The sequence below is a fragment of the Laetiporus sulphureus genome, assembly GCF_001632365.1.
Source record: "Laetiporus sulphureus 93-53 unplaced genomic scaffold LAESUscaffold_52, whole genome shotgun sequence".
NCBI lineage: Eukaryota > Fungi > Basidiomycota > Agaricomycetes > Polyporales > Laetiporaceae > Laetiporus > Laetiporus sulphureus.
This window is the reverse complement of record NW_024468561.1, coordinates 141195-161978: the sequence shown is the minus strand read 5'-3', so window position 1 is coordinate 161978 and position 20784 is coordinate 141195. Positions and strand designations below refer to the sequence as shown.

Here is a 20784-nt window from a genome sequence, read left to right as displayed (position 1 = left end):
TTCCCGGACTTCTGTGATCAAGAAGGCGCGGGACGCGCCATCAGGAACGCATGAAAAGATGCACCCAATAATTATGATATCGCACCACTGGCGCCGTATTTTGGCAGTTTACCATTGCATTCTAGGGAACATAAGGGTCGTCGCTACCTTCCTGTCTCTCGGTTCATCATGCATCCGCAAAACATTCAAAAAGTGGAGTTGGCATAGCCTGCTCGAGAAGCAACGAGTCACTGCGGGGTGTCAAGGAACAAGCGCTCACGGAAGCGCGAACAAGATACCGGCATGCAAACTGTACAGTTCTCATCCCGAATTTCAACGAAGGTCATGGGTCCGCACTGAGTATAAGGAACGACTGTCTTCCTGTTACGAAGGCTGATTCATGAGCCTAGGTCCGCACCCCATTGCTGCTCAAAATGTCTTTGTGGACAGCAACATAGCGAGAAAATGGACGGTCGGCATCGTCAGGTCGATGTTAATACTCTTTTAATAAATGGATGAATACCTTAGCCCTACTAGTATATCATCTTGCCATCATTGTTCCGCTTAGAACGGATATTCTGAAATAGTCCTAATGGAAGTGACAGATTTGGAGGCTCCGCGACGTCTCAGTGATTGCCTACGCAGTGCGATGTGAACATTGCCATGTGCAACGCGCTGCAGGCATCAAAAATATACCCCGGAATTCCTAAAACGACATCCGCATGCTCTTCATCAGTATCTCAAACAGTGCCTAACCTATTGGACCATGACAACTTCCTGCTCGGGTACGAGAAGACGTTTGATGCTTGCATCAACCACATGATGGCGACTTTGATGAACAAATTCTAACTAGATAGCGCACGGCTCTGTTGTGTGGAATGAACGACCAGCCTTACGGCGGAAAGACACCATATTGAGCTGTCAAACTGACATGAAGTTCAGTGCGTTCGTTCATTGAATGACGGCCGTGGGTTAGTGTCTTCCGAAATCATCATGTGTGAGCTTGGCAAGTGTCGTCGGTAGACCTACCGAATTCAGGCCGTAAAGCACGTCCGCTGGGAATGACATCTCCTGCAGAATCATTCTGCTCCTCGATCGACCACTGCTGAGCGGTGAATCATGAACTTCAGAGATTCCATAGCCAAAAAACAAGCCCTTACTGGAAGATAGCGCGCGGGAAGGCACACGCGCGCGCAACGGCTGCACGAGCCTGTGGAAGATCACAGCTGGGACCGAAGCATGATCAACTCATGAATATTTGAATATGAGGAAGAGACTCTCGTGAGCGATCGTTGTGAATGCATCGCGCGAACACCCGAGCGGATCGAGCAACAATCCGGTGTCAACATATCAAGGCAGGAACTTAACTATGATGTAATGCCAAGTTAGTACAAATACAGGCCGTTTCAGTGGAAATGCGGATGATGCCTTATAATTAATTTATCTGAAACGTCCCTGCCAAGGAACAGTGTGGCGCTTCATCAACAAAACGCCGACGAAGACGTTTGCGCTTTACAGCCATTGGCTCTCTGGAGGATCACCGATATCGGAAGTAACGACGGGAGGACACATATGACCGGTGACAGACGTGAGAGTGGAAGGTGCAGAGTCCGCCAATAAGAGATGCCATTTGAAGTTAGTGTACTTCCAGGCCATACCAAATACACGACTCATATGTGCTGTGTGTAGTTGATCAACCTTCCATCGTCTCTTCCGGAGGGGGGCCACCTCCTTGACTATCCTTGTCTTTCCGTGTCGCCTGCACAACATCATCAACGCGCAGAAGGACTCGTGCGGCTTCAACAGCTGTTTTCAAGATTTGGACCTACACGGGCTTATCAGTAGCATTTCAAGCTAGATACAGATGAAACATTACCTTGACACTCGCAGATTCGTACAACCCATATTCCTTCATATCAACAATCTTACCAGTCTCGCCATTGACTCCCCACGAGTGTTCCCCGTTTGCGTGCTTAGCCTGTCCGAAGGTGAGTGGATTACTAGGCCTCGGTGAGTAATCGGCACATACCCGCAGCTCAGTCAGCACTCTGATTGCATTACCGCCGGCGTTCTGCACGAGCGTCCTAGGAATGACCTCCATCGCATCTGCTACCGCTCTGAACGGTCCATTCTCAACACCCGTGATACTTCGCGCCTTCGCCTGCAGTCCAACACTTATAGCCATCTCCGTCGCGCCGCCACCCGGAGCAAGTAATGGGTTGAAAAAGACATTACGTGCAACGGACATTGCGTCTGCGAGATTTCGGTCCACTTCGTTCAGGATGTCCTTAGAGGGGCCGCGGAGGAGAATAGTGCATGCCTTCGGCGTTTTGCACTCAGTGAGGAAAGTAAAATACCTGAGATGGTCAATAATCACGATAACAGGTCATAGCAGCTATGCACTCACTCGTCGCCAATTTTCTCAATGTGGAAAAGACCACAGTTAGTTCCAATGTCCGATTCCCGGAGATCTTCGACACGGTTCACAATTGTGGCTCCAACTGCCCGTGCAATGCGGTTATTATCTGACTTGCGAACTCGTCGGATGGCAGAGACATTGGCCTTGTAGAGGAAGTGTTGCGCGTAATCTGTCCACCGAGCTTGTTACAAGAGAACGCGAATGAGAGACGAGAAACATACCAGAAATGCCTTTCTCCGTAATGAGGAGATCGGGCTTCAGTTCAAGAATCCGATCAACCATCGCCTTGACCTGCTCCTCCTCAATCTCCTGAATCCTCGACCAATCCGCCTCTTTGGAGATCTCGATGTTGGTCTGCGACTCTCCCTTCTTATATTCCAGCGGGCAGTCGAGCAGAACGATACGCGGGTTCTCGATCCGCCTGCGCATTTTCGGATGCGTGATGTCCTTATTCAACATAATCCCATTAAGCACTTTGCTTTGTTCGATTTCGCCGCCAGGAATCTTCTCTACGCGTGCATAACGCTTGATATCGACTGTTTTAACGGTACCCTCCTCCGTTGCAACAGTTCTCACAGCCTGCAGCGCGAGATTGCACATGAGGTCTGACCAGCGCATGACGAATTTCGTGCCTATCGACGTCTTGATGAGCGAGAGCATCTGGGCGTCATCATTGGTGTCGATTGGAATGGAGATGCGCTTGATGATCTCGAGTGCCTCCTTGAGAGCCTTGTTGTATGCAGAGATGATGACGACTGGGTGGATGTCGCGCTCTAACTGCTCGAGAGACTCTGCAAGAATCTCGCCGGCTACTCAAAATTAGTGAAGATATCGAATGAGACCTGTCTTATGCTCACCGAGAATGATCACGCTTGTGGTACCATCACCGCACTCCTCGTCCTGCGTTCGGCTGAGCTCAATCATGTTCTTCGCGGCAGGATGTGCGACATCGATCTCACGCAGGATTGCGTTGCCGTCGTTCGTCAGGCTGTACGTGCATGCGGTATGAGAAATTCTCGATATTCTCTGACAAACGTGGACTCACAGAATGCCACCCATCGGATCCAAAATCATCTTCAGCATTGCTTTTGGTCCAAGACATGTCCTGATGACGTCCGCAACGGTCTTCAGAACCAGTTGCATCAGGATACCTTCTATTCATACGAGCTTATTCCACACACCTTTGCTGCAGTGATATTGGAGATCTGAGCTTTTCGTCCAGATTGTCTCTCCGGGGCCGTGTCTGAGGGAGCTCGTCAGTCGCGTCCTCACGTTTAGCTGACGCGTGCAGCGCACTCATCACAAACACCGGGGTTTGACCTCCGGCCTGCATCTTCTAAATTATTTTTTGGTGGTAGGATGAGTGAGAGAAGGCAGATAGCAAGGTCTCGACGCTGCAGAATGCGAATCGCAGCTACAGTCTGAAGCGCCCAACTCCTCCATACGGGTTGCTTACGTAAACGAATTGCTTACGTAAGTATGGCTTTGACTTCGCAGCCACCGTTCCAACGTGCCTTCAGGCTTCCGGCCACACGTTAGTCTATAACCATGAATCCGACATATCCCACAATCACAATTGATTTGGTGAGCGTTCTTTTCCTTCTGGTTGCATCCTGACAGCTGATGCATGGGCAGCCAGGTCCTAGACCGCCTCACTGCGAAGGAGGCTCTTCGTGCCGTCTTGCATTCTGTTCTATTTCATCGCCTGTTCGGAACCGTCAAAGAACAGTCTCATGAAGTGCTCGACGTCACTATGGTATTTATATATGCGGGGATTTCAAAACAAGTTGTGCATTAATGCCTGTTCAGCCAGGCATAGATGATCCAGAGATGAAACAGCTAATCGAAGAAAAAGTGGATGCATTTTGGAAGGGCATTGAAGGTGGCATAAGCAAGCGTGGTCAAGTGAGCCCTGAACTGTTTCTTGTGTCAGGCACACTGATTTATCCTGATCAGATTATAGTTACGTTCTCCGAGAAGCGACCCCGAAAAACATGGTTCATTATGGGCGAGGTCTGTAAATATGTTAGAAATCTCTAATCGCCGCTGATCAGTGCCTGACAGGAAGAGATTCCTTGGGAACAGTGGTATGCGTATGGTCTCCGTGCAAGTTGTCATCTCACTTTTGGCGGGAACTGTAGGATCATTAACGCAGAGATGCGGCAGCCTGTCCAGGACAAGGGTGCGTATCTTCGTGCATCCTGTCTATTTGCTGTAACAAATAGCTGATCTTGTGCATGTCCGCGTGCGTAGACCGGCAGATATTCAATGGAGAGCTCGCGTCGGTCCTCACGAAGAGCCTGGAGACAATGTTGAACTATGCTTCTTCCGAGCGAGGCCGTTCCGCAGTCCCTATAATCACCAACGCCAACGGCATATCTCCATTTCCAATCAAGATCACTGTCAAGATCAAGGGCGTGGAGGTAGGGTGATATTGCTGACATTTACGCCGCTCAACCCCTTTGTCACGGTCTCGCGACTTAAAAGTGATTGCCACTGCGTCTTGGCCAATACCTTCACCCGCTTCTACACGGACTCTAATCCGGCGGCTTGTGTACCTTATAGAGCTGCGATGATCTGCTATGCTGTGCTTCATATGTCGTCGTCCGGTACGGCTGATCTTAGATCGCTATAACATCTCGTGTCATTGATCACATATGAAACTTATTCAGCGTGGTTTCTCAAGGAATTGTTTCCAGTGGCTCATCATATTGTATGTATGAAGGGATGTCGCCACCGTGACACGGTGGCTGCCACGAACGTGCCACAAGCGTGTGAGTTGCACGACCAATGTTGCTCGGCATCTTCGGTACCGCCGATGGTCATTGCTAGCGCCCTTGAGTTTTGTCCAACTGCAATGCTGTATGACGAACGTGCGAGGAACAGATGCCACAGTAAGCAAAAACGACATCTAACTCTGTTCCCGAGTGATTGGAAAGACCACAGGACGGCCAGGCCCTGTTCAGCAACACTATCGTGAACTTTCCACGACACTCACTATCTAAAGCTTGAAGATGGCTGGGCGTTCATGATGCATTCGCGGGTCCTGCACCGTTCCTTTTATATCCCGCCAGACAGCTCCGTCTAAAACATGGACCCGCAGCGAGTGCTTCTGATCCCAATTCCATCCGTTAGTCTCACCGATTCCACAATGTCGGTCAGGACGCCCTCGACGAAGAGCTCCCGACTCAGCCACAGCTCTAAGCGCTCAGGCTATACATCGTCCAGCGGTTCCTCGCACAGTTTCGGCTCCACCCTACACGAGGCTTACGCGCAATGGAATGCGGCAGACGAAGCTTCCCAACGTCTGCCGCGAGAACAACGCGAATTCGACGAATGCGATCGGGAGTTGGCGACGGCAAAGAAGATGCTTACTAACCTGCAGGCTGGAAGGTAGGCGCATGTATTATCGCAGACATATCGGTCGGTATCGTTGACGTCATTTGTAGAAGCCCGCCACGCGCGCTGAAGACGAAGATGTCCTTGTTGCAGGTGCTAGGAAAGGGGAAGAATGTCAGCGTGGCTCACTTGCCGATCCAGCCTATTCCGGATGGCAGCACGGCGGAAATCGTGGACGCCAGCGTCAGAATGCACGATCTGGAGAGGCAGCATCATGCTTTATCTGAACAGGTATCAGTTCACGGCGACTTGTCACAAAATCAAATGAATGTTGATCGTCAAGCTATGTCTGTCAGCTGGAAGCAACGAAGACTGCAGCAGCCACGCTAGACCAGTGTTTCGATCTTTTGAAGAACACCTTGGACAATGGTCCTTTGCCATGGTGGCGTTATTCGCAGTCAGTCATATTCATTCATCCCTTGATACGCCTGGTTTACGTCTGCCTCAAAGGGGGAATGAACATGAAATTTACCGAGCAGAGAAAAGCCTTGCCGCTCGCGAGAAGGCGTATATTGATGTACGCAATCCGATTCTCTTGCCATCATCTCGTTGACGCTACAGGCAGGCCACATCCACGACAAAGGCACTTGCACGGGCTCGGCTGGCGATACAATCGTCACATCACCACTATCTCCACGCGATCGATATCATGGAGAACATATGCAGCCGGAACAGAAGTACTTTTGCTGCTGCGATTGGAGATGAGCAGAGCAAGCAATCGACCTATCAAGGTGAGATATCTCAGAGTGCTAGGAGACTGACGAGGCTGACCAGTGTGTAGAGGCCGTCGAGTGGGCGAAAAAAGCGCAAGTCTGCCTCGCCGAATGCCTGCGCGTCCTGGAGCCGCAGTGGGACCTGATCAGGAAGGATGAACAAGAAGACCGCGATTTCCTCCGACAGTCCGGACTGCTGCAAGCGGTGAAGATCTACGAGTTGATGTACGGTGGCGCAGCCCTTAAAATGGGGATCACACGTGGGTCAATTCCTGTCTGCGCTGCTTTGGTAGTGACTAACAACTTGGTGATTGGTGCGTTGCTAATGAGCAGAACAAGTGCAAGCGATGCTCCAGAAGCAGGTAGCGGTGTTCGAGCGTCTGACGCATTTCGCCGTCGGTATACAGGAATGTACAGCATACTGCGAGTCTGTCGAGCAAGATGCCAGGGCAAGCCGCGACGTCGCCAGGCGATATGCGGTTTCTCTGTGGATGAACACCCCGGTACCCGCTTCCCCGTAGGGTGCCGGACGTTTGTGGCCCGATGGTTTGTATCAGACCGGCTCCTGACTTGCTTCTCTGGCAGTTCTTGTCTGGCAGTTCGGCCTCTTCACGTCCCGCTTCCCTTACCCTTGGATATATACGTAGCCTCTACATTCTGGTTTATTGGGTGTCCGCTTCACTGTACTTTATATGTTTGCATGTGTGTTTTGCGCTGTAGTCTAGACGCCTAGAACGGGCGATGTATCTTTAGCGCCTGGAATATGTCATGGTCACCTATTCGTTTGTGTTATTTCACCACTCGGCCGAGCGGGTTTTCTGAAACCACTTCCCGGCATATGCGCAGCCTGGCCTAGTTGCGCCATGTTATTTTTTTGTTCCGTAGGCCGCGACACATGACGAGGGGCTAGCCGAGCGCTCCGTCTCGTTTAATGTTGTCGGCTCCTTCGACATCGCCCGCTCAATACTACAACATTCTTCCTCCTCATGACATCCACATTAACGCACTACGGAAAGGGAGCCCTTCGAGTCGCGAAGAATTACACGAAGGGGTACACCCATACTCAGGCGAAAGTCAGGGATGCGACTTCAAACGATCCGTGGCCGCCGTCTGGCCGGCAGATGCACGAGATTGCGCAACTGACATTTAACCCGTAAGCTCCTTTGCTACGACGTCCAACGGATTCGCAACGAACGTCATGGAATCGCAGGGAGGACTTTGTTGAAATCATGGAAATGATGGACAAACGGCTGAACGACAAAGGGAAGAACTGGCGTCATGTATTCAAGGTGCGCAGCAGTCGGCTCCTATGCTGAACAGACACTCAATAATGAGCAGGCTCTCACTCTACTTGACTATCTGCTGCATTCTGGCTCAGAAAATGTGATCCTGTATTTCCGGGATAATCTTTATGTGGTCAAGACTCTGCGAGAGTTCCAGTACGTCGACGACAACGACCAGGACCAGGGCGCCAATGTCCGTCTGAAGGCAAGAGAGATTGTCAACCTAATGCAGGATGAGGGAAGGCTGCGCCACGAGCGACGGACGCGAGCCCGCATGTATGAGCGCATGGGTCATCATGGCTGGCCGGACGACTCGGATGATACGGATGAGGAAAGTGGCACGAGGCGCAGCGGATATCCTCCGGTCATTCCCACGAGGCCGTTAAACAAGGAAGACGAAGATGTGCGCCGCGCTATCGAGGAGAGCAAGCGGAGCATGGAGCATGATCGGGCGACAGCGGAGGAGCGAGATCTGCAGAAGGCGATCCAGCTGAGTAAGGAAGAAGAGGAGAAGAGAGCGAAACAGTTGGCAGAAGCCAATCTCATCTTATTTGACGAGCAGGGACAAGCGTGAGTATCCTGCTGTGTTTGATGAGCGTGAGATGGGTTTGATCGACGTCTATTCCAGCAGACAGCAGCCACAGCAGACCGGCATCCTCGTCGACGCTACCCTCCCTCTTCAGTATGCGGTGACCGGCGTCCAACCGCAATATACGGCGATGCCGTTACAGTCACAGTACACTGCAATGCCGTTGCAAGCGCAATACACCTCATTTAACCCGTTCCAGCAACAGGCGGAACAAGAGATGCTGCAGGTATGGATCAACGATCTATCAAGTCTGATGGGATTTCATTGATGAGGTGTGACAGGCTCAATACATGCAACAGCAGCAGGCGGAAATGGTGGCAATGCAGCAAGCGCAGGAGGTACAGGCTCTGCAGCAGGCTCAGTTGCAGGCGCAGCAAGAGGAGTGGATGCGACAACAGCAGCTGCTCGCTCAGCAGCAGCAGGCTGCTTTATTGCCTCAGCCCACGGCTGTTCGGATTGGGTGCGTATCAATGTTAATGAGACTGCATGCTGTCAAAGACTGACAACACGTCTGCTCTACAGTTCTAACAATCCATTCGCATCTTCCGTGCCACCTCGCGACAGTGTCTCTGCTGGCCCGCAATTGCAGCAGACGACTGGCACCGTGTCATTCAATCTCACCGGCACGTATGCCAACCGGGAGAACACAGCGAGCGCCCCTCTTCCCTCACTTCAGCAGCGGTCATATACCGGCCGACCTACACGGACCGACCAACAACACTCGCGTCTTGCAGACTTGTTTGCAAACCGTGGAGAAGATGGTGTCGACACCTTCGGAAACGTCGGCCAGCTTCGGTACGTGTTGTTTAAATCCTTGAGCATGAACGCGTGCTCATCACTGCTTGCCTCCTACTCAGGTTCATGTCTACCGAGGCTGGACGAGTCGTTGCGCAAAAGACCGGCCCAGCGACTCATAATCCCTTCGTGCAGCACACTCCTAGCCAACAGAACGATGCAAGCCTCATCCAGTTCTGATCACTGTCTCCGTTTGATGTGTTGTTCCTTGTACATTCTCCCTCTTGGCTCCTTTAAAAATGTATCCATATGTTTTTCCTCTATCTCGCCCGGCGCACCCTGTGTCCTAACATGTATCTTACGGTAATATATAGTATACATCCTCGATTCAACGTGATCCGACGGCCCACCGGCGGTCAGCAGCTGACCAGGGTGGTGACGATTGGTTTGTGGGAAGACGGCGATATCATGCTCGGAGTGAAATTAGAGGGCAGTTCGGAGGATGTTTCGGCGTGTCAACTGTCGCACGAAGACAAGGCAATGTATTCCCGGTGTGAATCCATCAGTTCTTTGTCTTTCAGCTGCTTAGTGGCTTCCCAGCCGTATATAGAGCAGGTCGACCAGTCCAGTCGTTGGTGCTGCCCCCACTCCTCCCGTGCAACAAACACCGTAAGCGTGTACTACTGTTAAAGGATGGATTTCACAATTGCGAGATCGCCGGGCCAATGCTGCATCAAGACTGTAGAACACACAGGAACGGCTCGCGGGACGATAGAGAAGGTCGCTGATGTTAACACGTACATCGCGCATCCAGCCAACCTTGACGAGAGCAGGAGGATCATTCTATTCTTCGCCGATGTCTATGGCCCGTTTTTCCTCAATTCGCAACTCATCATGGACTATTGGGCCTCGCAAGGTGCGCTTCAAGTGTCTTGGCATACATCAACAGTAGTTGATGACGCGCTGATAAAGGGTACCTGGTGCTGGCCTTGGACTATTTTGAGGGTGACCCTGTGCAGAATCACCTCGACGAGGTCGGGCCAAACTACAGCATCGAGTTCGACTTCGTCCCCGGTAAGATGGTACGGGCGAAGCAGCTCGCACCTGCATGGCTTGATGCAGTTAGGGAGAAGTTCGGTGAGTGTTTCCGTTTGTCAGGCCGGCTCGTATTTAGGTCGATCTATCCGGCTAGGTACCTCAAAGACGCAGTGGATGGCAGTGGGTGCGTGAGCATTCCGCTTCGAGGGCCATGAAGAGACTTACTGTCCTCACAGGGTATTGTTTCGGTGCACCGTTCGTGATGGACTGCCTCGCCATGGACTGGATCACCGCGGGTAATAGACAGAGAGGCTTATTCACTGAGCCTGGTCAATTCACGAATTTTATCATCTAGGCGCCTGTGCTCATCCTGCAGTCCTCAAGGATCACCACTTCCAGGATATGAAGAGTGAGCTGCGCTTATCCCCACTTTAAGCTGGCAACCCGTGACTCATATTTGTGTCTCTTCAGAGCCTCTATTGCTCTCTTGTGCAGGCGGGTTTCGAGACTCTTACCGCTCACCATTCTCCTGACATCATCCTACAGAGGTTGATCACACGTTCCCATTGGAGTTCCGCAGGAGAGCGGAGGATATCATGATTGATAAGAAGGCGACATACCACATCCAGGTCTTCTGTGGGGTAACGCATGGATTCGCACTACGTGGAAATGTGAACGATCCCGTAGCGAGTGAGTCATTGCGATCTATGCATCAAAGACTAGTATGTACTCACTCGTCGATACTTGCAGAATGGGCGAAGGAGCAGAGCGCCAAGACAATCGGGAGCTGGTTTGACATGTTCTGTAGCACAGCAGAGCTGCAATCCAAGCTCTAAGCACCGTTGAAGCGGCAGGGTCTACCTGAATGCGTCGTTGTATATCGACATCTTCATAGTGGCAGTGAAATGGTTCAGTCTCTCAGTCTGGCCGAGAGTGCACGAAGCTACTACCGCCAATGTTGCTGATCGACTGAGTGCGGAGACAGTGGGTACATTTATGAATTGGTTTATTACCAACTCTTCATTCGTTGGCGTCAAGTCACAGAGCTCCTACAGGACGCCATCCTCTAGTATTAGTGCATGAATATGCCAATTCAGGTGGATTTCATTGAGAGCCGTAAGCAGCAACTTTGCACGAGTCGATCATTATGTACCGCAGTTCAAAGAGTTCAGACGCGGCAACCATTGACATAAGCTCGAGCTTGCTCAACGTGACAATATTCCCAAAGCTTAAAGCTTTTGCAGATCATTGCAGACATAGTCATGAGGCTGCTGAGTGGAAGACACGGGAGACATGGTGCCATTTTCAAGCGTGTAATATGCTTAGCAAATGATAAATAGATAGTCAGATTCTAGTTCATTATTTGTGTTGGTCGCAATTTGTCTAGTAAAATTAACATCTGAGACCATACATGGGATTGTGCAAAATCCTACAGGCCAAATTCAAACTTCGCAGAATGCGCGTAGTCACAAATATGGAAATATAAATGTCAACCCCCGCCAATCCGTTACGTTTGAATTTCTTATGGGAAGTATAATACTCCCAAACTATGGTTTGTAATATACCATAGTTTCATTGTGGCTATCATATTCTAGATTTGCGGCGGCACATGTAACATCCACTTATTATTGTTAAAGGTTGACTATCTAATTAACATTTGTCACAGCATATAGCACGCTCGAAAATACCTCCATGTCTCTAGTGAGAGCGAGATGATGTACATGCAGCTGTGGCCTGAATCCGAGTCACTACGCTGTTTGAGGCTTGACGAGCGCCAACAGGCGCCAACGCCACACCGCGAAGGCGAGGTTGCTTACGTGATCGCGCTGCATTTGGCAGTTACTTGTGGCGCGTCGCGTTCTGTCTTCCCTTAACTCCCTCTTCTCCTCCAGTCCATCATGAGCGTGCGTGCTGCGGATTTCTCAAGTCTGATTCTTCTCTGACTTGCGCGCAGAACAACGACGTGCCTATCGACGAAGACATCCTCAGCGACGTCGTACCAAGCAACATTGTGTCGCGCCAAGAGAGTGAAGGCGTAGAGAGCGAGTACGTAGAAGAACCTCCCGCCACAGAGATAGACGAGCTTCAAAGCGACGATGAGGATGAAGACAATGTATGTGTGCTCACAATATGGAGACACGCCGCTGACGCGTGTTTTCGCGCAGAATCAGGACATCAGTGCTCCTTCGCCATCCAAGGTGGCTAGAATGCAGGCTTCAGCCGATAGGCGACAGAAGAAGCAGAAACGGATGGCAGAGGAGGGCAAGCTGCATGCAAGAAGACAGCAGATGGACAAAGCAAAGGCACGCTGGTTCAGAGCCGTTCTATGTTTCTTTACTCATAAGCCCGCACCAGATCTCGGATGCTGTCAAGCGCTATTCCTACTTACTCGGGCAGACGGAACTATTCAAGCATTTCGTGGACATTAAGGTCAGTAGCTATTAAGAATATGAAGACAATGGCGAGCTAACCATGCCGTGTAGAAAGCCCGTGATCCACAATACGCCGCATTATTGGATGCCCAGCCGAAACCTAAAGGTCGTGGGCGGAAAAAGGCCATGTGAGATTTGTGTCATCGACATTTCAAGATTACGTTCTTGACATGGGATTCGCACGGCAGTGATAACAGCGCTCGCCACAGAAAATCAGAGAAGGAGGAGGATGAGGAATTGCTCAAAGACGGCGAACTAGCAGCGGATGGCGATGACCAACCGTTCGTCTTTGAGGAGTCGCCTAGTTGTGAGTGTCACTATGGTTGACCGCCGTTGTTTCCACTGATAAGTTCAATTACTCGCAGTCATTAATGGAACCATGCGACCATACCAGCTGCAAGGCCTCAATTGGATGGTCTCTCTACACCACAATGGTCTGAATGGTATCTTGGCTGATGAGATGGGTCTGGGCAAGACACTTCAAACGATTTCTTTCCTGGCATACCTGAAGCACTATCGCGATATCTCCGGCCCTCATCTGATCGTGGTGCCGAAATCGACACTTCAGAACTGGGCTCGCGAATTCGAGAGGTGGACTCCCGACGTGAACACTATCTTGCTGACTGGCACGAAGGAGGAGCGTGCGGAACTGATCACCAACCGGCTGATTCCTCAAGACTTCGACGCACTGATCACCTCTTACGAGATCTGTCTCATCGAGAAGTCGGCATTGAAAAAGTTCTCATTCGAGTACATTATCATTGACGAGGCACATCGCATCAAGAACGTGGATTCCATCCTCTCCCAGATCGTTCGCTCCTTCACATCTCGAGGGCGACTGCTGATCACCGGGACGCCACTACAAAACAACATGAAGGAGCTCTTCGCTCTGCTAAATTTCATCTGTCCTGAGATCTTCTCCGACTATGCTGATCTAGAGAGCTTCCTGCATAAAGATGAGGCAGAGGTTGAAGGTGATGAGGAGAAAAGCAAGAAGGTAGTTGAGGCTTTACACAAGATTCTCCGACCGTTCCTTCTGCGGAGAGTTAAGAGCGATGTCGAGAAGAATCTCCTGCCCAGTAAGCGCTCTAGCTGTGTACCTTCTTTTATTGCTCTTACAGTGTTTTGCAGAGAAGGAGATCAACATTTACGTTGGTCTCACGGAAATGCAGCGCAAATGGTATCGTTCCGTGTTAGAGAAGGATATTGATGCCGTCAACGGTGAGCTGCGATGACTGAGGCTGCATTCAGCAAATACTGACAATTACTCCTCAGGCCTCACAGGCAAGAAGGAGGGCAAGACGCGGTTGATGAATATGGTTATGCAGGTCAGTTGTAATTGTCAACGCGAGGGACAATGAAATTGACATGTCATTTCAGCTGCGCAAGGTCACCTGTCACCCATACCTTTTCGACGGAGCTGTAAGTCGCTTGCACTCCCGACCATGTGTACCTCCTCTAAATGTCCCATACTGTAGGAACCTGGCCCCCCTTATACCACCGACGAGCACCTGATCGAGAACTCGGGCAAGATGGTCATTCTGGACAAACTATTGAAGTTGATGAAGGCGAAGGGTTCTCGAATCCTGATCTTCAGCCAGATGAGTAGGATGCTGGATATTCTCGAGGACTATTGTCTGTTCCGCGGATATAGTACGTGAACATTTTTCGTCATTTTTGACAATCACATTCATGGTATTTCCAGAATATTGCCGCATTGATGGTAGTACTGCCCATGAAGACCGTATCGCCGCCATTGACGAGTACAACAAGCCGGACAGTGACAAGTTCATCTTCCTCCTCACAACGCGTGCGGGAGGCCTGGGTATTAACTTAACCTCGGCGGACATTGTCGTGCTGTATGACAGCGACTGGTAAGGTCAAGTAGCGTGTTTAGCAATACAAGTTGTCTGATAAGCTGATCCTTCAGGAACCCTCAAGCCGATCTGCAGGCCATGGATCGCGCACACCGTATTGGTCAGACCAAGCAGGTGTATGTCTTCCGCTTCATCACCGAGGGCAGTGTAGAGGAGCGGATGTTGGAGCGTGCTGCTCAAAAGCTAAGATTGGATCAGCTTGTCATCCAGCAAGGCCGGACACAGAATAACAAAGGTGAGCGCTAGCGTGGTGGACCGTTATCCGTATTGCTGAAGCAGTGTGAAGCTGCGAACAAGGACGAGCTACTGGAGATGATCACTCATGGAGCCGAAAACATCGTGAACTCGAATGACGAGTGAATGGCTTTCTCCGCCCTTACGATATCCTTGTGCTAATGTATGCTTATGACAGCCTCATGATCAACGACGACATAGACGAGATCATCCAGCGCGGCGAGAAGCGTACGGAGGAGCTCAACAACAAGTACGAGGGTCTCACCTTCGAAGACTTGAGTAACTTCAAGTCCGAAGCTTCGGTACAGCAATGGGAGGGCGAGGATTTCCGCGCAGGGGTGAGTGCTGTAAGCATCTTTGCAATGCAGATTCCTGATATGTCTCACCTTCAACAGCGCAAGGCGTTGCAGTTCAACCCCCTGGCGTTGTCAAAGCGAGAGCGAAAGCTCAACTACTCTGTTGATAGCTACTTCAAAGAGACCATGCGGGCAGGCCCGTCCAAGACGGAGAAGGCACCCAAAATTCCTAGAGCGCCGAAGCAGATTCAGCTGTAAGCATGCTCTAATACTGACGGTGAGCAATGCCTAATGCACAGCTGCAGGCAAGACTTCCAATTCTTCCCTCCACGATTGGCGGAACTGCAGGAGCAGGAGCTCGCTGCACACAAGGTCAGCACTCTCACTTCTGCTTAGGAACTACGCCATTGACTGGTCTTTAATAAGCGAGCGAACGAAATTCCCGCTACCTTGCGCGAGCCTGCTGGACCGGAAGATACACCGGAGAAACTGGAAGCCGAACAACAGGCAGCGCAAGAGTTTATTGACAACGGTAGGCTTTTATGTTTCAAGTTGCGGAGGGACGTTTATTGATGACCTTCCAGCCGAGCCTCTGACTGAAGAGCAGCTCCAGGAGAAGGAGAGGTTGATAGCACAGGGCTTTGAGGAGTGGAGTAGGCGTGATTTCCAACAGTTCATTCGTGCGCTCGAGACGTATGGATGGTAAGTCTTTGTGCTTGCTTTCGTATCCTATCCACTACTGATCGGGTGATGTCCGCAGGACGGATGACTATGAGCTTCTTGCGTCCGAGATTCAGGACAAAACTCCTGCCGATGTCGCGGCGTACTACCCTGTGTTCCGCAAGAAGTGGAAAGAACTTGCAGGTATGTGCCTTCTTTGAGTCCCTGACAGCCTCGACTGAATGGCGGTCCTCATCAGAATATCCAAGGATCAAGGCTCGTATCGAGGAGGGCGAAGCGAAACGGCACAAGCGATCCAATCTCGAAGCTCTGCTTTCGAAGAAGATTGCCTCCGTGCGGTACCCAATGCAAGAGTTGGAACTGAACTATCCCACGACAAAGGGCAAAGTGTATTCCGAGGAGGAGGACCGGTATCTGCTCTGCCGGCTGAACCACTATGGCATGCAAGCTGAGGATGTGTATGAGAGGATCAAGAAGGACATCACGGAATTTCCTGTATTTCGGTTCGACTGGTTCTTCAAGAGCCGAAGCCCGCAGGAGCTGCAGAGGAGATGCAACACGCTTCTGGGAATGATCGAGAAGGAAGCGGAGTTGAAGCAGGTCGAGGAGGTTAAGACGAAGGGCCCAACAAAGGGCAAGGTGTGTCTGCTTTGTCCATTCTGGCTCCTATCATCGCTAAGTAGTGCTTCCTGCGTATAGAAGAGAGGCATTGATGAGGTGCAGAAAATTGAGGAGAAGAAGGAAAAGGAGAAAGAGAAAGAAAAGGATAAGCCTTCTCGCTCGTCGACGCCGACTAGCAGCACGACCGCTGCTGCGGCGTCGACAAAGCGGGTATACAAGAAGAGGAAGACATAAGCTTGGACGATGGTTGCCTGGTCCGCCTCGTCTCCTATTCTCTTTCTGCTGCATACACTCTGGTAGTACACGGTAGTAACGGCGTAGCGATTGTACTGGATTATATATTTAGACTAGATGTGATGCTTTACATCGTCTTCGTCGTCGCGCTTACCCTCGCGGTAGCTGACCGCTCGGAGGCTCGGCAGATAACTGTCGCGCCCATCTGTCACCCGCGACTATGTCTGGAACGACGACGCCGTCCTTGCCAGGTGACTATGGCTCTAAACCTCCTTCTCCCTACTCAGAGAATATCCCGAGCAACCTGCATCGCGCTCACTCTCGCTTGGAGTTTCCGCCTGTCTACGTCGTCGTAGGTATATATCGGCTGGTCACCGATGAAAAGCTGTTCAAGCCAGCCTGGAAGAAGTGCGAGCATGGCCTCGTGAGGGGCATGACTATCGGCGTCGTGTGGGTACGTTGTGGGGCGATATCCTCAGAGAAGACTCAGCCTAACGCGACGATGAACGCAGGTTGCAACGACGTTCAAGATACAAAGGTTTGCCGTTCGGACGTTCATGATGCAGTATGTAGCCATACCTGATACCGGGTCCAAACACGGAGGGCTGACATGGGACATCTCGCTGCTCGCAGCTCCTCACGAGTAACAGGACTCTCTGGAGAGGCCGTCTTTGGCTTCCATGTCCCATTCGATCTGCCTACCTGTGCGTGCTTTGTACGTTCTCCATGTGAATGACCAGCCTTACCACACCACACAGATGCCACTGTCTTCTTCATCTCTACGCAGCTCACTGTGATCATCTCCTACTTCATCTCGCACGGACTGCGCGTCGCCCGCGAGCGCGCGTACAATCAGACGATCGAGTCGCGTGCGAAGGGCTCGGAGTTCTGGCAGCCATATGTCGAGGAGTGGGACGAGCCGCCGAAGGTCAGCAAGGGCGTCCGGTGGACCCATGTCTTGGGCAGCGGCTTCAGCAGGTTTGCCATAAGATGTAAGTGTGCTGTGGTCGTGTGACGCTATGAAGAGTCTCTAAACTGGATGTTTGTACGTGATAGTGCTGCTCTTCAATGTGGAGACGGTGCCGCTATTTGGGATTATGGTGTCTGCTTGGCTTCGGGCGCTGGGGACTGCAAGGTACCTCCACAAGCCAGTAAGCTCACTTTTCATCTGAAGTTCGTTCGCCACCCTGATATGAGTCCCGTAGTATTTCCAGTCGAAGGCCATGACCTCGGAACAGGTTTCAACCTTCATCGAAGAGCGGAAGTGGGATTACAGAGGCGAGATTGCCCCTTGTTATATCTTGACCAGCATGGCTGACACTCATTTGACTTGCAATGCTCCTACATTCCGGTTACACAGCGTTTGGTTTCGCTGCTGCACTTCTCGAGCGTATTCCTATCGTCGGGCTTGTATTCTCTGTCTCTAATCGCATCGGAGCCGCCATGTGGGCTGTTGGTATGTGTTTTCATCGTTGTCAGTGATGCGCCCTCCATTTACGAGAATTGATTGTTAGATCTGGAGAAACGCCAACACTATGTTGCGGAGGTGAAGGCAGCGAAGACGGGGCAGGTTACATCATCGTTGTGAGTGTACTGCAGGCACACATATTGTACAGTACAGTCGGTCTAGATCTACTACAGATTGAGCTCCTGAGCTGATGGCTCGAAGATGACTGTGTTGACATGCTTACAGAGTGGTGACAACTCTAATACATGCAGTTGGCCCCATCATATGGCATATTTGCTTTCTCGGTGATGATATTTGATCTGCTGCCTGCGGCCAACGGGCAACTTAAAGGGCCATTTGGATTTGCAGACATTTCATTCAATGCAAGGAGCTTTGTTGCACGCTAGCCACTGCATGTGAAGTCCGGAAGGGCACCATATCCGTGAATCATGTTCTCCGACGCAACACCCCCCCCCTCATCTGTACGCGGTCATATGCTTGACACGTACTAAATTGAAGAAAATGCATCTGGATCTGAGTCATGCCGCTTGTCTTGCCAGCTTCGTGAACACCATCAGATCTACGGCTTGCATCTTGCATTTCTCCCATTTTTACTGTTTCTCCTGCATGTCAATATGCTCCTTTGACAGAATCCTAGCTCAATATCCTAACGAGGAGTGGCATATGATCCCCTCGCCTTTGAAGGTTGCGAAGTACGACAAGGACCCAAAGATGAGCGTCTAGGCAGTCACAAACATGGGCGACAAGGAGTGCGTAATGTGCAACTTTGCATCGCCGAATATGGTTGGTCACACGGGCGTGTACGACGCAGCCGGGGAGGCCATCTCCGCAACGGAGAAGGCCGTCGCGATGGTGTACAAGGCCTGTGAGGAGGCGGGTTACATCCTGCTCATCACGGCGGACCATGGGAACGCGGAGCAGATGATCAACCCCGAGACGGGTGCGACGCACGCGGCATACACGACGAACCCAGTGCCGTCATCATGACGGGCGACCCCAAGACGGCGAGCAGGAGGAAGGCGCGCTATGAGACGTGGCGTCGACGGTGCTTGACATTACGGTGGGTGCGTATGCCACTAAGATGTCGGAGCATGGAATGTATTGTCTGCTACTACCAATACACCGATATGTCCCGGACAGCATACAGCATCTTGGCAGCGGGATGCAGCTTTTGGCCTGACGAATCTCCCCCTTCCTGTTTATGCTATATTGAGCATATGCTTCGTGTCAGCTTAGCATGTTATTTTTGCTCGGATATCGCGATTGGAAAATTACGTCAAGGTGCAAATGCAGGCCCACAGTCAGAGTCGGTACTATTGAAAACGATCGCATAGCTTGTACGATGACTACTGCAGCTGCGTCAACTCGTTGGACTCACACTCCTCACTGATGTTCTGCTCGTCCTCCGTGCTGTCCTCGACATTCGCAAAAACAAGAGACGTGTGCTGGAGCTCGGCGCCAATGTTGCCAACCAGGCGAGAGGGAAATTCCGGCGTGTTCAGGGTGCTGTGAGAGATCGTATTCAAGTCCACGCTGCCGGACGATACCTGCCGTAGATTCAGGATGAAGCGCGACACCAGGATTGACGTTATTCTGATTGACTCGGTAAGCATGAGTTGAGCTTAATTGGGTATGGTCGGTCACTTACGGTAGCAGGAAAATTGCGATGGAGGCTGAGGACTGACTCTGCTTTCACTTCAATTTAAAGTAGCCATGCACTCGTACGGGTAGACCTACTCTTGAAAACTCGTATTGGGTATTGAAGATATTGAGAAGTAAAAGGGCCCTAGTGAACGGCGGAAGAACAGAGTCATGACAAGGCACTGCGACAGAGTCCGACCTACATGAAGTGGAGCGTGCCTTGAATTGGCTGCTCGTAAGGCATAGCATGTACCAAGAGAGCAACACGTAATCACCGTCTCTCATCAGCATCGTCGCGATCGATCCGTTTAACCGTAACTTCCGCACTTCGATGGCTAGCCGGAATGTTTTGAACCAAGTGACAAGGACCACGAGCAGGTCGGATACAGCCGAGCAGATGCCCGAGACGAAGGCTGCAGGAACCATGCGTGTCAGAGGAACAACCCATCAATCTTCAAACTTTCGTCTACACAGAGATAGGTCAGTCCTAGGAAGGCCGATGTCGGAGAGGTGGATGTGGCACGTACTCATCTATCGCGATGTATGGGCTGGGGCTATAGGAACAAAGTGGATAACTGCCTATGTAAATGACGGACTCAGGTGACATCTCTGCATCTGCAAACTGCCCAGAGGTGCTCAAAAGACATATGATGACAAAGAACATATATACTCACAGAGTGGGTTCTGAAATATATCTCCCCGATGTTGATGCCGACTGGCACTAATCCCAATAGCAAGACTAGCAATGCAGGGACGACCTGGTGTCCGCTAATAGCATATGTGCGGAACGTGGCAAAGCCTAACAATTTACCAATCAATCTCGTCATAAAATTTGAGGTCAAACAATCTCTGACTTGCTGTCACATGCCTGAAGAACAACACTCGTCACCTCATTCAGTACGTTGACAGCATTGCAGCTGCGACAATCTATTAACTGTGTTGAACATACAGTGCGATCGTGTCACAAAGCACCAAAGCACTTAACCCAATTAAGGGCAAGTCTGCTTTTGTGACCTGCACAAATGATCCCACATAAAAAGCCTGCCACAAAGGCTGAGGACGTGCGCAGTGGTATGCAGTCTGGAAAAGGGGCTCAAAGGGCCCTTAGCCTTATGCTCACAACTAGGGGGTGAATTGGCTTGTTA

At 51.0% G+C, this 20784-nt stretch overlaps 9 protein-coding genes across 9 annotated transcripts; 7 read left to right on the top strand and 2 right to left on the bottom strand.

The window, feature by feature from the left end:
* Positions 1-1315: 1315 nt before the first annotated feature.
* LAESUDRAFT_730588 (T-complex protein 1) lies at positions 1316-3817 on the bottom strand. The gene is made up of 9 exons (XM_040909871.1): positions 3695-3817; positions 3580-3641; positions 3444-3523; positions 3256-3386; positions 2620-3207; positions 2387-2567; positions 2009-2336; positions 1856-1957; positions 1316-1804 (listed from the first exon to the last, which is right to left on the bottom strand). The coding sequence occupies exons 1-9, from the start codon at positions 3729-3731 to the stop codon at positions 1673-1675; spliced, it is 1641 nt and encodes a 546-aa protein (XP_040759815.1). The 5' UTR covers positions 3732-3817; the 3' UTR covers positions 1316-1672.
* A 129-nt stretch (positions 3818-3946) lies between these two features.
* LAESUDRAFT_763182 (uncharacterized protein) lies at positions 3947-4830 on the top strand (the record flags this gene model as incomplete). The annotated part of the gene is made up of 6 exons (XM_040913216.1): positions 3947-3982; positions 4038-4154; positions 4208-4303; positions 4355-4411; positions 4463-4580; positions 4652-4830. 6 exons carry the CDS (start codon positions 3947-3949, stop codon positions 4828-4830), a joined length of 603 nt encoding a protein of 200 aa, XP_040759814.1.
* Positions 4831-5549: 719 nt separating this feature from the next.
* On the top strand, positions 5550-7031 carry LAESUDRAFT_763181 (uncharacterized protein; the record flags this gene model as incomplete). Its single annotated transcript, XM_040913215.1, has 7 exons — positions 5550-5791; positions 5848-6028; positions 6094-6194; positions 6248-6314; positions 6363-6528; positions 6579-6770; positions 6844-7031. 7 exons carry the CDS (start codon positions 5550-5552, stop codon positions 7029-7031), a joined length of 1137 nt encoding a protein of 378 aa, XP_040759813.1.
* A 267-nt stretch (positions 7032-7298) lies between these two features.
* Positions 7299-9514, top strand: LAESUDRAFT_730585 (ENTH-domain-containing protein). Its single transcript, XM_040909870.1, has 7 exons — positions 7299-7663; positions 7721-7799; positions 7849-8363; positions 8422-8608; positions 8664-8842; positions 8905-9177; positions 9240-9514. The coding sequence occupies exons 1-7, from the start codon at positions 7497-7499 to the stop codon at positions 9355-9357; spliced, it is 1518 nt and encodes a 505-aa protein (XP_040759812.1). The 5' UTR covers positions 7299-7496; the 3' UTR covers positions 9358-9514.
* Positions 9515-9624: 110 nt separating this feature from the next.
* LAESUDRAFT_730584 (alpha/beta-hydrolase) lies at positions 9625-11099 on the top strand. Its single transcript, XM_040909869.1, has 8 exons — positions 9625-10033; positions 10090-10254; positions 10310-10339; positions 10392-10451; positions 10511-10564; positions 10627-10650; positions 10702-10845; positions 10906-11099. Exons 1-8 carry the CDS (start codon positions 9811-9813, stop codon positions 10989-10991), a joined length of 786 nt encoding a protein of 261 aa, XP_040759811.1. The 5' UTR covers positions 9625-9810; the 3' UTR covers positions 10992-11099.
* Positions 11100-12362: 1263 nt separating this feature from the next.
* On the top strand, positions 12363-16530 carry LAESUDRAFT_738916 (SNF2 family DNA-dependent ATPase; the record flags this gene model as incomplete). The annotated part of the gene is made up of 20 exons (XM_040910950.1): positions 12363-12458; positions 12511-12585; positions 12639-12715; positions 12776-12894; positions 12953-13666; positions 13719-13808; positions 13863-13915; positions 13968-14009; positions 14066-14240; positions 14293-14461; positions 14518-14699; positions 14751-14820; positions 14877-15036; positions 15094-15248; positions 15300-15366; positions 15421-15526; positions 15579-15696; positions 15755-15858; positions 15914-16314; positions 16375-16530. 20 exons carry the CDS (start codon positions 12363-12365, stop codon positions 16528-16530), a joined length of 3129 nt encoding a protein of 1042 aa, XP_040759810.1.
* Positions 16531-16677: 147 nt separating this feature from the next.
* Positions 16678-18258, top strand: LAESUDRAFT_730582 (uncharacterized protein). The gene is made up of 8 exons (XM_040909868.1): positions 16678-16984; positions 17043-17095; positions 17164-17234; positions 17289-17522; positions 17587-17681; positions 17736-17808; positions 17891-17986; positions 18045-18258. The coding sequence occupies exons 1-8, from the start codon at positions 16751-16753 to the stop codon at positions 18116-18118; spliced, it is 930 nt and encodes a 309-aa protein (XP_040759809.1). The 5' UTR covers positions 16678-16750; the 3' UTR covers positions 18119-18258.
* Positions 18259-18751: 493 nt separating this feature from the next.
* LAESUDRAFT_730581 (metalloenzyme) lies at positions 18752-19001 on the top strand (the record flags this gene model as incomplete). The annotated part of the gene is made up of 1 exon (XM_040909867.1): positions 18752-19001. The coding sequence occupies one exon, from the start codon at positions 18755-18757 to the stop codon at positions 18983-18985; it is 231 nt and encodes a 76-aa protein (XP_040759808.1). The 3' UTR covers positions 18986-19001.
* Positions 19002-19091: 90 nt separating this feature from the next.
* On the bottom strand, positions 19092-20308 carry LAESUDRAFT_730579 (uncharacterized protein). The gene is made up of 6 exons (XM_040909866.1): positions 20167-20308; positions 19915-20105; positions 19843-19858; positions 19736-19784; positions 19647-19684; positions 19092-19591 (listed from the first exon to the last, which is right to left on the bottom strand). The coding sequence occupies exons 2-6, from the start codon at positions 20063-20065 to the stop codon at positions 19345-19347; spliced, it is 501 nt and encodes a 166-aa protein (XP_040759807.1). The 5' UTR covers positions 20066-20105; positions 20167-20308; the 3' UTR covers positions 19092-19344.
* Positions 20309-20784: the final 476 nt, after the last annotated feature.